Source organism: Bufo gargarizans, chromosome 2 (genome assembly GCF_014858855.1).
Source record: "Bufo gargarizans isolate SCDJY-AF-19 chromosome 2, ASM1485885v1, whole genome shotgun sequence".
NCBI lineage: Eukaryota > Metazoa > Chordata > Amphibia > Anura > Bufonidae > Bufo > Bufo gargarizans.
This window is the reverse complement of record NC_058081.1, coordinates 695,617,288-695,633,315: the sequence shown is the minus strand read 5'-3', so window position 1 is coordinate 695,633,315 and position 16,028 is coordinate 695,617,288. Positions and strand designations below refer to the sequence as shown.

Below are 16,028 nucleotides of genomic sequence, written 5' to 3'. Positions count from 1 at the left end.
AAGACAGCCTTTATTTTGTTCCATACCTTCTGTAGCATTACGCTTATAGGGCAAGTATATTTATCACGACCCAGAAGTCCGGTCTCCAGTATACTAAATATATTCTGTATAGGGCTCTGCTGTTGTCTAGTAAGATAAGATATCAATAAGCCATCCCCAGCGTTCATACACCACTGTAACTGTGCACAAAGGTAGTAGCTTTGAAATTATGGGAGGCGGCGGCCGCCATCAATTTCGGCCAAACACAGATACTGTAACTTGATGCGGACTCTTTTCCTGCCCCATATCAGATCATTAATCAATCAATCAGGTTGAAAACGCTGTCTTCTATCCAAACGGGGCAGGGGCCGACCACGTACAGTATCCATGGCAACAGAATTATTTTAAATCAGTGCAATTCTATTAATCTGTGAAAGGGGCAATTTCTGCCAAACCCTAACCTTCTCCTTTACTCTGTTTACTAAGGGAACGATATTTAGTTGGTTATAATCCCTGATTGAACTACCAATCCTTATACCTAAATATTCCAGGTGATGTAGTGGGGAGATAATTTTTACCTTTAGGTCGTTTTGGGGGGGTACACGGTTCAGAGGGAAGAGGACGGATTTAGACCAGTTTATTTCGTACCCGGCCAAACTCGTCTATTGTTTGCATAACACGTGGGACATTTCTCCACCCGTCATTTAAATAAAGCAATACATCGTCCGCATACAAACTGATCTTATCTCTGCCCCCCTCCCCCCGAATCCCACAATACCCTGATCAGTTCTGATTCTACATGCCAGGGGTTCCATGAAGACTGCAAAGAGAAGTGGGGAGAGTGGGCAACCCTGCCGTGTACCACGCTGTAAACAGATGGCGGGGGAAATCGTCCAGTTAATGTTGATTCTGGCCACTGGGCCATTGTATAACATTTTCACCCATCCGATAAACTTTTTACCTAAGTTCATCTCGTGCATGGTCTGCCAAAGAAAGGGCCACTCTACCCTGTCAAAAGCCTTTTAGATTGGTGGGTCCTACTGCTGGGACCCCCACCAATCACGAGAGACCAGTTCCACGTGGAGCCCCCTGAAATTAATGAAGTGGCTGATGGCCAAGCTTCTCCATGCATTTCCATAGGAATTCGAGATAGCTGAATGCTATTCTTGGAGACCGTTGAGCTATCTCCCAAGTTATTAATTACTGGGTCATTTCCATGCCCAGGGGGGCTGGATCTCACAGGCTCGTCACCGGAAGGCAGCGCAATGCCTTCCTTAGGCATTGCGCTGCCTTCCATGCCATCGGGTCCCCCCTACAGCCGCATGGGGACCCGATTGCACGCCCAATCACCGCCGCAACCACAGGTAAAAGCTGCAAACCGCAGGTCTGATTTGCCCTGTGGTTTGCTGTGATCGCCGACACTTGGGGGGCATGGGACCCCCCCTGCGCATTTAGCCAAGGTGCCTGCTCAATGATTTGAGCAGGCACCAGCTTCCGATCACCGCCCTCCAGGCGGTGGTGGTCGGAACACCACATGACGTACCGGTACGTCATGGGTCCTTAAGGACTCGGGAACCATGCCGTACCGGTACGTCCCAAGTCCTTAAGGGGTTAAAGGAGTTATCCAACAACGAACTTTTTTTTAGCAGATCTCTAGTGAGTGGCTGAACCCGGGTTGAGGTTCATAATTACCTGGTGTCCGCCGCTGGGTTCCTGCTGCATCACTCCCAGGTAATCAACATCCTGTGACACTCGTGACCCGTCACCCATGCGGTACATCACTGGGAAGAGCCACGCGGGTGAGAGGTCACCGCTGCGGCCAGTAATTGGTTACAGCGGTCATGTGACGCCAGTCAACAGGATGTTGATTTCCAGAGAGCCCCAAAGGTGGCAATGGAGAAATGCAGCCGGAATTCAGTGGCCAGGACCAGGCAAGTATGAGTCGCAGGTCCAACCACTCTAGGATATCACTTCATGTTTGATGGGGGTCCAACATCTGACCCCCAGGCTGAGCACGGAACTGAAGTGCGGTTCTATTTAAATGGTGTTGATCGTAATTTCCTGCACAATTGGGTGGCTGCAAGTGACTCTGCAGAGGAAAAAATTTAAAGTATGCAGAGCTACACCAGAGCTGCGGTTGCTTCAGTCTCAGGGTTGATGGGGGCCTTACCAATTGAAAAACTAATGACATATACTAGCAACATGCAATCACTTTATAAGCCAGGAATAACCCTTTAAAGGGATTGTGTCACCAGGTTTCACCCCCTCCAGAAAAAAAATATGGCTATGTTCAGGGAGCTTTAACCATTCCTAATGTGGTCTTATAAATGTAATCTGTAGGCTCATTTTGCTAAAAATACGCTATTACTAACCTGTCATTCATAAAAATAAGGTGCCCAAGGGGATGTAAATGCCTACAAGCTGCCGCTGCCGTTCGTGCCCAGCGCCGCCTCATAATCTTCTGTGACGCCTCCTGCTCTCTCTCCCTCCCTCCCTCCCTCCCTCCTCCTGCTGCTGTAAGATTGCTCTGACACCTCCCCCTCCTCCTGCTGCAAGATTGCTGTGACACCTCCCGCTCTCCCTCCGTCCCCCCTCCTCCTGCTGTAACATCGCAATGTTACAGCAGGAGGAGGGGGGAGGGAGGGAGGGAGAGCCGGAGAAGTCACAGCAATGTTACAGCAGGAGGAGGAGGAGGGAGAGAGAGCGGGAGGCGTCACAGCAATGTTACAGCAGGAGGAGGGGGGAGGGAGGGAGGGAGAGCAGGAGGCGTCACAGCAATGTTACAGCAGGAGGAGGGGGGAGGGAGGGAGAGCAGGAGGCGTCACAGCAATGTTACAGCAGGAGGAGGGGGGAGGGAGGGAGAGCAGGAGGCGTCACAGCAATGTTACAGCAGGAGGAGGGGGGAGGGAGGGAGAGCAGGAGGCGTCACAGCAATGTTACAGTAGGAGGAGGGGGGAGGGAGGGAGAGCAGGAGGCGTCACAACAATGTTACAGCAGGAGGAGGGGGGAGGGAGGGAGAGCAGGAGGCGTCACAGCAATGTTACAGCAGGGGGGGGAGAGCAGGAGGCGTCACAGCAATGTTACAGCAGGAGGAGGGGGAGGGAGGGAGAGCAGGAGGCGTCACAGAAGATTATGAGGTGGCGCTGGGCACGAACGGCAGCGGGTGCGGGCGGCAGCTTGGAGCCATTTACATCCCATTGGGCACCTTATTTTTATGAATGACAGGTTAGTAATAGCGTATTTTTAGCAAAATGAGCCTACAGATTACATTTATAAGACCACATTAGGAATGGTTAAAGCTTGCTGAACATAACCATATTTTTATCTGGAGGGGGTGAAACCTGGTGACAGAATCCCTTTAGAATGCATGCAATGTTATGACATTTTCCCTTTTCAAAATATACCTTTTTCTTTTATCTGCTCAGAAGATTTACTGTCAACTTTTTCATCCTCTTCCTTTTCCTCTGTCTTCATGACTGCACTTAGAGCTGGAAAAATAATAGAAATATCAAAGTCAGAATTGCGTTTTTTTTTCCCCATTTCCACCCAATTTGGAATTTTATTCCCGCTTCCCACTACACTGTGTGCAATGGTGCCATTATAAAGTACAACTTGTCCTGCAAAAAATAAGCCCTCATAAGGCTGTGAACTGAAAATTTTTAAAAAGTTATGGCTCTGGGAAGGCAGGGAGCTCAAAAGAAAAACACAAAAATGGAAAAATCGCAAGGTCCTCTAAGGGTTGAAGATTTCTTATTTTTAAGATTTCCTGATTAGACAAGAATTGCTACACTGTAATTAATATGGATCTTGGAATTGTGAAAGTTTCATATTATGTTCTGTTTGAAGCATTTAATTTGACAAAATTAATGGAGTTATCCAGTAAACATCCAATCATGAGGTAGGGACACCATGCATGAAAACTATGTGCATTAAGCAAATGTCCACGTGTGCCTTCTACATTGGTTGTAAACATACATATGCACCCTAAATAACAAAAGCAAAGTATACCCGTTTCTTGCAGTTGACGCTTTGCAGGTTTTTCTTCGACATCATTCTCTTTTTTCTGCAGACTAGGTGTTTCCTGCACACTATCGAGTTTCCTTTTTGGTATCTGCTTACGAGCTTTAAAAAAAATTATAATAATTTAAAAAGAATTTAACAAGCAGATAAATCTTCAACTACATTTATGACACTAGAGTTCTGACATTGAATTGGACAATACCTGTTTTTCGTTTAGGGATGCTGGAGGGAGGCACATCTGCTGAACCAGTACGACAGGAGGCATCTGGGGAATGGCTGCTACTAGAACTAATAACTTCTCCACTTGTGACCACCTGTGCAATAAAAAAAAAATGAAACATACTATTATAATGAAATACTAACATTGTGGAGTACCAAGAGATCAGGGAAATAGTAGGAAGAAACAGGCTGGGGTCAGGCACCCAGAGTTCATGCAATCCAATAAACAGTCCAAGGTCAGCTCATGGTTAGTACAGAGATTAGGCTATGGTCAGGCCTGGCAGCCAAGGGTCAAAACCATAAGTCAAGCAGAAGTCGGTACATAGAACAGGCAAACAAGCTAACAGCACATCTGTGCGGGAAACTAGAGTACTAGAACATATTGCTCAAACACCCTCCCACAGGGAAATACCTTAAGTATACCAGGTTGGCCAGCCACAGGCTAGGGAAGATCAAGGGATGTGTGCTGGTCCTTTAAGGGCGAGAGAGAGCGTTACAGGCAGAGAGGCAATGGTGTCAGGAAACAGGTCTCACCCTGCGCGGAGAGGCGGAAAAAGAACAACTTCATTCCAGCGGCCTAGGGGGCAGCGGGAGAGGGATACTGGCATAGTGGCACTACCAGAGAAATAAAACCCTGGAACGGTGAGCAACGCCAGTAGCTGTGCCCACCAAGAGGAGTGGCGTGTCGGTGGGCAAGGATCAATGCCATAACATGACTGATTATTTAACAAGCCAAACGATGCTCGTTTAGCTCTATTGAGATGGCGCACAGTATGTGACCAAATGATCGATCAATAATCCAATCATTCGTTTACATCCATTTTCATTATTGATGGTGGCACACCTTCATTAAAACAAGGGCACTGTGCTGCCAACAGCGATTTTCTGTATAAAAGATCTGATCAATCCACAAGCGTTTGCTGGTCTGTTGCCTGAATGGTGAACATGTTTAAATGGGGGAAATGATCGGGGTCGCTGTCCCATATTAAAAGGTCTTAAAGTGGAGGCCGGAGAGGAGGTGCTAGAACGGAGGGTTTGGGATAACAACTTTTTTAAATTTTTTTATTTATTTATAAGGCTACCTGCACATGCAGAGAACGCCCATAAGATCAGAACAAATTTCGGTGTGGATTTATGGGCTTTTCTGCGGCATATCCGCACCAAAATCCGCAATATCTAAGCAGCTCTTGAAGCAGATCGCACCCTTCTATTGAAAAGGTGAAATCCACTAACATAAATGAAAGGCTCATAAATTTGAAAACTTGTGGAATCTGCTTTTCTGGTACTGTATTACTCTGAGGTTTTTCCGCAATGTATGCAGGTGGCCTTATTCTGAAAAGCAACCATGCGTTTTTTTTGGGGTTGTTTTTTTTTTAAGGAAAATTACTTGGCCCACCCTACTTCTATACACTTGTGCAGAGGGAAGATACACTGAAATCTTAGCCGTATCTTGTTTGTAGGGGATATGGATGATAAGCCATTTCATGCTTTCTGTGTTTGCCAGGTTGACCCAGAGTTTTGTTTTACAGTTATGAAAACTAACAAAACGTAAAAATAGCGCTGCTCCTGGAGGAAGTTTGTTTAGGAGATATTCAATGAACTCGTCTTGCAGTTAAAAATAACCTTAACCTCAGACGACTTCTAGTAACTAAATGGCAAAAGGGCTATACATGTACAGCGCTCGAGAGCCGCTCGAGTCATGTGACGGTCAGGATTACATTACTCTCGACTGCAACACGGCCATCCCTCAAGTTACACTATTAATTGGTTTAGGAACGACCATTGTAAATTGAAACCGCTGTAACTTGAAACCATAGAAATCTAGTAATTGGTTCCCAGACTCCCAAAACCTCAACTCAAAATACGACAAAAAACGAAAACCCAAAACTAATACAGATCAATCAAATCCTCACATTTAAAAGATCAGGAAAGGCTGCTGGAAGCTGTAAATGGAGCTGCCCTCACCAGGTGTCCAGTAGTGATGTTCATCCTGGCACAGGTAAAGATCGTACAGAAGATGTAGTACTGTATTTTTTTTTTATTTTTTTTTTACAGAATCAGGTTTTTTTTTGGGGGGGGGGTTCTTTTTCCTGTTTTTATGACGCATCAGAAAAACGGAAAATGAAACTTTGATGTAAGTGGATTCAGGGTTAAAAGGCATCTGTCAGCAGATTTGCACCTATGACACTGGCTGACCTGTTACATGTGCGCTTGGCAGCTGAAGGCATCTGTGTTGGTCCCATGTTCATATGTGTCCGCATTGCTGAGAAAAGTGATGTTTTATTATATGGAAATGAGCCTCTAGGAGCAACGGGGGCGTTACCATTACACCTAGAAGCTCTGCCCTCTCTGCAACTGTTGAGCCCGCTGCACTATGATTGACAGGGCCAGGCAGTGTAAACTGTCTGTCCAAAGTGCAGAGGACGCGGCAGTTGCAGAGAGCGCAGATCCTCTAGGCGTAACGGCAACGCCCCCGTTGCTCCTAGAGGCTCATTTGATGGGACCAACACAGATGCCTTCAGCTGCCAAGTGCACATGTAACAGGTCAGCCAGTGTCATAGGGACAAAACGGCTGACAGAAGCCCTTTAAAGGGAAACTCACCTCCAAAAACCATCCCAAGCCACCAGCAGTACCTGAATGAAGCGAGCAGCGTGTTTCCGACAATCGTTTTCTTCCTGAAGGCAGATGAAGCAAAAGCTCAGAAAACGTTATTTTATCCCCTGCCTGCGTGATTTTCTAGTCATGCTTGAAGTCCAGGGGGCAGCGGCTTCCTTGCTTCAAGTCACGGTAATCGCTCCCCCTTCCCTGCGACTGACAGCCGGCTGTTCGGCAAAGGCAGCCGAACTCTCGTGCATAAGCGCCGTCAATCACAGCGAAGGGGGAGGGAAGGCGGCGTGGTTACCGTGACTTAAAGCAAGGAGGCCGCTGCCCCCTTGCCTTCCAGCACGACTAGAAAATCACGCGGGCATATGCCTTCAGGAAGAAATGATCGTCGGAAACACGCTGCTGGCGGCTTGGGATGGTTTTTGGAGATGACCGGTTCCCTTTAAATAGTGCATGAAAGAATGAAAGACCACTGCAACTTGGGAATATTGTAACCTGACGGATCACGGTATGAATCAGTATGGACCAATCTGAGCTGCAGTAACCCACAGCAGCCACAACCAAGTATTGTCAAAAACTCCAAAGTCTACTGGTTAAATTTGGCAGAGCATTTGCACATGTACTTTCTCCCTGATTTAACATGGTGGGATCACTCACATAATATCGGACAGGCCGCATTCAGGCTTATGGTCATTATGTTCGTCCATCTTAAAAGTCTTGTTTGATAACTGATGGAGAAACCTAGCTCAAGGATAGAAAACAAGCGGCTTCGATGCCACCAGTAAAAGTCTCCTGGCTGACCCAGGCGTAAACTTTAGTCTCTCGCTCTTCACATTCTATTCTGACCGGGCTCCAAATATTTATTTAGCTAAACTTTTTGGCTTCATACACTCAAACAGTTCAGTCACAACTATAGCAAGGAACTTACTGCAGTGGCTTATAAAAGCATGGAGCGACTCGCGTGCTGGACTGGAGGAGGCACCAAAACAAAAAGTTTTAAGTCATTTTTTCACCTTTGGTTTTGCTGGCTGCCTGACCAACCTTGTTAACAGGCCCTCCACGCTCATATTAAATGCTACACCTTAGGCCTCTTGCACACGACTATGTATTTTGCGGTCCGCAAGAAAAAAAAAAAAACAGATGATTTTCCGTATTTTGCGGAACGGAGCAGCTGGCCCCTAATAGAACAGTACTATCCTTGGCCGTAAGGCTACTTTCACACTAGCGTTCGTCGGTCCGCTCGTGAGTTCCGTTTGAAGGGGCTCACGAGCGGACCCGAACGCAGCCGTCCAGCCCTGATGCAGTCTGAATGGAGCGGATCCGCTCAGACTGCATCAGTCTGGCGGCGTTCAGCCTCCGCTCCGCTCGCCTCCGCACGGACAGGCGGACAGCTGAACGCTGCTTGCAGCGTTCGGGTGTCCGCCTGGCCGTGCGGAGGCGTGCGGATCCGTGCGGATCCGTCCAGACTTACAATGTAAGTCAATGGGGACGGATCCGTTTGAAGATGCCACAATATGGCTCAATCTTCAGGCGGATCCGTCCCCCATTGACTTTACATTGAAAGTCTGGACGGATCCGTACGAGGCTATTTTCACACTTAGGCTGTTTTATGCTAAAATAATGCAGACGGATCCGTACTGAACGGAGCCTCCGTCTGCATTATTATGATCGGATCCGTTCAGAACGGATCCGATCGAACGCTAGTGTGAAAGTAGCCTAATGTGGACAAGAATAGAACATGTTCTATTTTTTTTTTTTTTGCGGAACAGAAATATGGAAATGGAATGGGTCAGGTTTTTTTGGCGGACCCAATGAAATGAATGGTTCCGTATATGGTCCACAAAAAAAAAACAAAAAAAAAACGTAATGGAAAGAAAATAAGTTTGTGTGCAAGACACAGATTTCGGTCAATCCTGTGTTCCTGCAGTTTTGTATTCTACAATGTACAAAAAAAATTATTATTATTATTATTATTTTATTTTTTTGACAGAACTTGAAGGGGTTCTCAGGGAAGGATTTAAAAATTTGCAGAGCTACCTAGGAGGGCGAGTGGACAGGGCCTCACTACACTGCACTACAATGGATGGCAATAATGCAGTCCAGTCTACGATATGCAGTCATTGATGAGCAGCCTGACAGGAACGCTCCCCAGTATGAAGCATGTGCTGGAGCGTAATGTGTAGTGAGGCCACAGGTTTGACAACTACTTCTCCTCAAGAACTCTGTGCTAGACCACTTCTGAGTTTTTGAGCTCCAGTTCTAAAGCCAAGACAATACGCTCCATGAAAAGCACAAATGGGTTTATACCCTTTCCGACAGAACTTGCTTGCAGATGTTTGAGAGGCCTGGATATCTTTTCAGTACTGGGTCTTCCTACACTCATAGCTTTTTTTTTTTTTTTTTTTTTATAATAAAACTCGTTTTATTAAAAGATGTTTATCACAAGCATGATGCACACAAGACATTGCATCAAACCACGCAGGGGTTAAAATTTTTGAAGAGCAAGTTAAACAGAGTTACATAGGACAGAGTTGCAAATATACCAATAGCCCCAGGCGGGAGATGATGGATTGAATGATACACAGTCAGCATAGGGTACAGCACCATACACACAATAGAGCATAATTACAGTGAAAACCGCATTTAACAGTATAAGCCCTTTGGGGCTGAGGAGGGGGGTCATCGAGGACCACTGCCTGTCACATACATGTGCGAAGAGTGTAAAGTGATCGGAGAGGCACACCAGTCGCCCCACACTATCGAATTTCTGAGGGCACCCTCTGTGCTTTTAGACAACCTTCTCCATAGAGACTGCATGATTCACCAGGGAGATCCACTGTCCCTTAGAGGGAGGGAAATCACCCATCCACCTCAAGGCGATTGCCTTCCTGGCAAGGAATAAAGTTTCAACTATAAAGATTCTATGGTAATGGAACCACGACTCCTCATCCACAACCCCTAGAACACACAACTTGGGGCATAGGGGAAGTGCCGCTGGAACCATGGTAGCAAGGACTTCCAGTACTGCGACCCAGAATTGGCGAATGATTTCGCAATCCCAAATCATATGCCAGAAGTTTGCTCCCTCTATATTACATCGATGACACCTATTGTGAGCGATTCTTCCCATCTTTTGAAGTCTAGTGGGAGTGAGGTAGCTACAATGAAGGATGAATAGTTGAATCATTTTGTTATTTATGGAGGGTGATACTTTGGTCGGGGCTGCCAGAGCCTCCTCCCAATCTTCAGGAGATAAAGAGGGAATTAGCTGCCTCCACTTGTCCTCAACTGTCAGCGGAGCAGCCGTCATGCGGCAATTAAGTAGGTGAGTGTATAATACTGACACTATACCCCTCAGGCCCTGCGATTTCAAAACACCAATAACGGGGTACTTAGACATGCCTCTCTCTCTCTCCCCCCGCCACGGAAATTGGGCTTGTAGTGCATGTCTCAGCTGGAGGTATCTGAAGAAGAGTGTGCGAGGCACAAGTAATTTGTCTTGTATCTGCTGAAATGAACAGGATTGTGCATTCTCATATAAATCTCCCAATGTCGGAACGCCGTGCCGTCTCCACTCAGACACACCCTCCAGCTGCGCCAGGTGAGGGAACATGAGATTGTCCCAGATGGGAACCTCGTTGGGAAGATCCGTATAAACATTCAACTTAGAGGACTGCCAAAAAACGCAATTCCTCCACGGTTTTATGGGTTTTGTTTTTACAGTGTTCACTATTTGGTAAAACTGACCTGTTTGCTTCATTCACTGGGTCAGTACAATTACAAAAATGCCACATATGTAGTGTTTCTTGTGTTTTAATACTGAAGAAAAAAAAATTATGAAATCTTTTGGGGAGGTTCATTGACCAAAAAATAGGCCATAGGCAAATTGCCCATTTTGATATTTTTTTCTGTTGCTGTTCGCCATATGGGATAAATATTTTTATATTTTGGACATTTTTTAACACAGCAATATCTATGGGGTTTTTTTATTTTGGTTTTTTTTATGGTTATTTTCCTGTTGAGGAAAAGGGGTGTTTGATTTAAATGTTACTTTTTTTTTTCGCTCTAGGTGACTATAAGATGCAACCACTGGATTTAAACATGTATCAAGTAATGAGACTTTATCCATGACAATATACAAAAGATTGGTATATTCCAATGCAGGCTTGTATTGGGATATACCATTAAATATTCAGAGCCTCAAGCAGGCTCCGGCCTATTACTACAGTGTAACGGCTTCCCCGATCTCAGTGAGGAGAGGCGGTTACAAAACGGAAAGTGCGTGGATCCGTCATTTTCTCCCTTCAGATGCCAGTCAGATTTGACCACTGAATCTGATGGTTTAAAAGTCTGCAATCTGCTTTTTCGCTGGTTGTAGACATTAGCCACGTGTGTCTGCTGTACAATACACAAGTGCCTCTTTTTTTACGTCGCCTTTGCAACTTTTCTAAAAGGGAATGTGACAAGCACAGGAAAGAGGCGTTGCCAACCGCGGAGACAAATGTATCTTCATTTACGCCAATTTTCTTGGTGCAAACGAATCCAGAAATCTACAGCAGCTCAGAGCTCTCGCAGCTTTCTGTTTAGGTGCACGGATTGCCAGAGGATGCACCCAATTTAGGATGATGCCTGCTCCTCGTCATAACTTTAGGTGAATCCTCCAGCAGCACAGGAGATATCAAGACCGGGGCAGAAAGCACCACTCTCGATAAATATTCCCCTATAAGTTTAGCCCAAAAATTTGTAGGTTCATTTATTAGTGAGCAGGTGCACCAACACTGTTGCCGATTTAACCAAGAAAGCGAGTATCTGGTTAAGAGGAACATAAACTTCAACACCTCCAATTTACGCACGTTTTACTTTGTCACTTTAATATGCTTAGACCTTTCTGGCTACAATCCCAAAAGCTGTGAGTGATACCGAGCAAGAATCTATTGGCCTAAGTCCAGACTACAGTCCCTAAAATGTCATGGCAATCCTGACAGGCACAGGACCTGCAATGCAAGATGTGGGACTGCACCTGCTGTAACAAGTGGCTGCAGATAAACAACAGCCAATGATCATTTCATTAAGCACTAAAAGCAGCGTGTAAATGACATACTTGAGGTATTTTCAAATGTGTTAATGCTTGTGTACAGTGAGATGGATTGTGGCTCCCTGTGATACGGATTGGAAAACAAAACAAGACCGCAACGCTCTACCGCGGGCATTTAAAGGAATACAAAGCGTAAATTCAGCAGCTCATAAAAGTTCGGCTTATTGTTTAAGAGCTGCTAATACCGCGCACACATAGTAAAATAAAAAGGGCCTGGATGTCTTCAGAACTGTAGATTTGTGAGAAATTATCACTCAGGAGAGTAAGCCTTTGTTTGGACTTCTTGATGGTAATCCTCTTGAGGAACATTAGAGTCACCCCAGCCTCAGACAGCTGCGAGCATCCACCGAGCGGCACAGTACCCAGAGTCCATGTAGACTGAAGATTTACTGTCTCTATAAAGGGTCACTGAGTTTCGGTAAAACTTTTGATCTGTCAAACATAATCACAAAGTTTGGATCGGGAGGGGTCGCTAGAATTAGTAGAGTAGGTGGCACATGTCACGCATTCAACTTGCTGAAGGAGACAAGCTCAAGAAAAGGCGATGGGCCCATCTCAATTCCGAGGAGGGAGCAAAAGACATGCACAAGCTTCTCCCTCCGCGATTGCTCAGACCCCCGCCGATCAAAACTTGCGATACGTCTGTCTCTATGACATATCAAAAGATTTACCAAAACTCAGTGACCCTTTAAGAGTAAAGCAGAGAATGGGACTAAGTTAAAGGGGTTATCCTGAGGATAGGTCATCAATATCTGATCGTCGGGAGTCCGACACCCTCGCCGATCAGCTGTGAGACGAGGAGGCAGCGCTCCATGTGAGCTCAGCTTTATCGTCATTACTAGTGCTGAGCAAAGTGAGCATGGGATGCTTCATCCGAAGTCGCTTCCTTCAAAACTTCGGAAAACTACGTCTCCGTACAGTATTAGAATGTATGGGCTCAGATGAGCTGAAGTAAGTTATTAACGAAGTCGCGTGCGACTTCGTTGAATAACTTCGGTAGTTGATTTTTAAAGTGGAAAACCACTTTAAATCTTGAAACCGAACTCAGCCCTCGGCGCACACCATGTTCATGCGGTAGCGCAGCCTAGTACTGGAAAATAGCAAATCCCGGTATTGGATCGGCCCGGGTGCAAAAGTATGAATTGGGTATCGAAAATTCAGTACCCGGTGCAACACTACTCTGCTACCGTCAAATAATGATTCTGTATAGGGGCAAGCAATGGCATTAGCGATCGTTCCTTCCCAAATTGTGGAGGGGAAGGCAGCATGTAAATGCGTGGTCTCCTTCACTGACGAGTAGGCAATTGAGCAGTGCCCTGAGCGCTGACCACCAGATGGCCGGGAAACAGCAGAGCTCCGCAGCTTCAATTTCTCCAATTGCAGTGCACGGGAGGTACGGAAACAGTGCGGCACAGCAAGTTATGCAGTTTCCCTAACTCATCGAGATGGGACAACCTGCCGTCAGTTCAAGTCATCAGACCCAGTCATACCGGGACACTTGGCTATAATACAGACCAAATAAATGCACCCGTTACACGCTTGTGTCAAACTTTTCGTTAAAAAGGGTTGTTCCATAAGAAGTGTCCGTTTGCTACTTTATAGCGTTAGTCAAGTTATCAGAGTAAATTAGATAAAAATCAACCTCGAAACTAGGCCATTGCTGTTTTCAAGAGGCAATCCCCTCTTTTTATGAAACTTTGCACATCTCTCATACAAGCGATTATTCATAGAGAAGGCCCCCCCCCCCCGCCCCGCCACTCCCAGCCCATCACTCCAAACTTCATTGTAGCAGCATCACCCTTTGCAGACAAAAGTAACATTTGTGAACTGTGTATATGATGTACAAGGCGATTCAAGCGGTTTGATGTGAGAAGGATCTGACAGACTCCCTGTAATAAGCTAACAGCCAAGTGAATACCTTTAGTCAGTCCGTACGCTGGTGCAAATGCTCCACCTGCTGGCTGGCTGACATATCATTTGCAGTATTTCATCAGTAACAGCCAATATGTCTCTTCTACATAAACCATGTTTATGGGCATATTTCGCTGAATCACTGACCTTCACATCATAATGCAGTCGTCCTGGGCTCTCCAACTCACCTTTGCATCGTCAGTGGTTTTACTATCTTTTTCTGTAGCGGACACTTCAACTTCCATCGATTCGTCATCTTCACTGTCACTTGTCAGAACTCGCGTTGATTTCTTTGACACACGTTTTATCGGAGACTTTGCACCATTCGTAGATAATTTACCATTTTTTTCTTTTAATGGCTGCTCGGTGCTATTTCAAGAGAAAGGAAGAAAAATAAAAAAAATAAAGTATAAAATCCAAAAACAAAGCAAATGCAGGTCATTATAAGTGTTATCCTAGCATAGAGTGAAGGCATAATGCGGTCATCACTGTCTGATTGGTCAGGGGTCTGATGCGGGGACCCCCACAATCCCCAGAATGAAGCAGCACCGGAGCTGATGCTATTTTTCAGGTAACCACTGCGCTCTCTCATTCATTTGAATGGAGCTGTACTGCAGAGTCCTGTACAACGGGTGGCTGGTATAATCAGGTCAGTGTGTTCTCAAGGACAGCAGGAGTCCCAGAGGTCGGACCCTCAATGGATAACGCAATTGCATATCCTAGCAACAACATGCCATCATTTTATCAGGAGATGCCCCTTAAAAGCAAATAGACTTTCCAAACTCTTGCTCATGCATATGCTTGTGAAGGCCGACATTCATCCAGGCCATGGTAAGTCAGAAGTAACAAGTCCGAGCAACTGGACTTTTTGTATTTTTCTCTTGACGAGTTTTACTAGTCATCCGACTGGATTTCTCTATTTTTAGAGCGACTTTGGCGTTAAAATACTGGTGACTTGTGCTTCAGTCAGTACAATCTGTTTATCATAACCATGACACAAGGTCAATGACCTCAGGGAGGTAAGAGGTTGATTGCAATTTGCCGACTGAAACATGGGTCCCCAGTAGTGATACACAAAATACTGTATTTCAATCCTTACAGGGTCTGTCCAAGTAATAAAAAAAATAAAAATAAAAGTCCTATAAAATATATACATACACACACACACACACACACACACACACACTAAGGCCTCATGCACACGACAGTATTTTTTCACGGTCCGCAAAACGGGGTTCCGTTGTTCCGTGATCCGTGTCAGTTTTTTCTTCCGTGTGTCTTCCGTGATTTTTGGAGGCCACCAATTAATTTAATACAGGGGAGGGAGGGGGGGGGAATTTAATACAGGGGAGGGAAAGTCAATGGGTCCGCAGAAAATCACGGAAAACGGAACAACGGACACGGATGCACACAACGGTCGTGTGCATGAGGCCTAACCCAAACTCAGCATAATGTAAATTCAGTACAGGTTTAGAGCTCATGCACACAAACGTATTTTCTGTCTGCATCTGATCCACATTTTTTGCGGGTTGGACGCGGACCCTTTCACTTCAATGGGGGCTGCAAAAGAGGTGGACGGCACTCAGTGTGCTGTCTGCATCGCACGTCTGTTCTGCACTGTCCACAAAATTATAGAACATGTCCTATTCTTGTCGCCTTTACGGACAAGGATAATACTGTTCTATTAGGGGCCAGCTGTTCAGGACTGCAAAACAGCCAATGGTCATGTGCATGAGCCCTTACACAAACACTGCGCGCTTGACACCTGCAACACTTTTCCACTGCATGGTACTGGTTCTACCCTTCTCTATTAGACTCTACTCTGTTTTGGTACCAGGTAATGTGTTTTCCTGTAGATATGGTGCACCCGCAATGTAGCTGGTAGCAGTGTAGGGACCAGTCGCTAGTCACCAGTGTGGACATGTCCCTTATGGTACTGACATGACCTGCTTGTAACCTTCTCCTATAAGGTGCCATTTTCAACTCCGGCCTTGTGGATAACCGGAAATACAGGGTAGAGTTGGGTAAAGCAGAGCTGGTTCCATGCAAAAAACACAAACGCTGTGTGATAGTTTTTTAAAAACCATTACCTTTTATCTTTGTTGCAGGATTTCTTTCTTTCTTTAGACTCGATCTCAACCTCCTCCAATTTCTTTTCCTTCTTGGTAACAGCTTCTGCTTTGGGTTGAAAAAACGACC

General features: G+C 45.6%; 1 protein-coding gene across 1 annotated transcript in view; it reads right to left on the bottom strand.

Moving 5' to 3' along the window:
- LIG1 (DNA ligase 1) overlaps window positions 1–16,028 on the bottom strand; it is a 130,035-nt gene that overhangs the window by 80,662 nt on the left and 33,345 nt on the right. Inside the window, exons 3-7 of the mRNA XM_044282402.1 lie at window positions 15,920–16,027; window positions 14,018–14,198; window positions 4,202–4,313; window positions 3,988–4,101; window positions 3,384–3,467 (exon numbers count right to left, since the gene is read on the bottom strand). Of these exons, the coding sequence (XP_044138337.1) occupies window positions 3,384–3,467; window positions 3,988–4,101; window positions 4,202–4,313; window positions 14,018–14,198; window positions 15,920–16,027 (599 nt within the window). The remainder of the gene's footprint in view (window positions 1–3,383; window positions 3,468–3,987; window positions 4,102–4,201; window positions 4,314–14,017; window positions 14,199–15,919; window position 16,028) is intronic.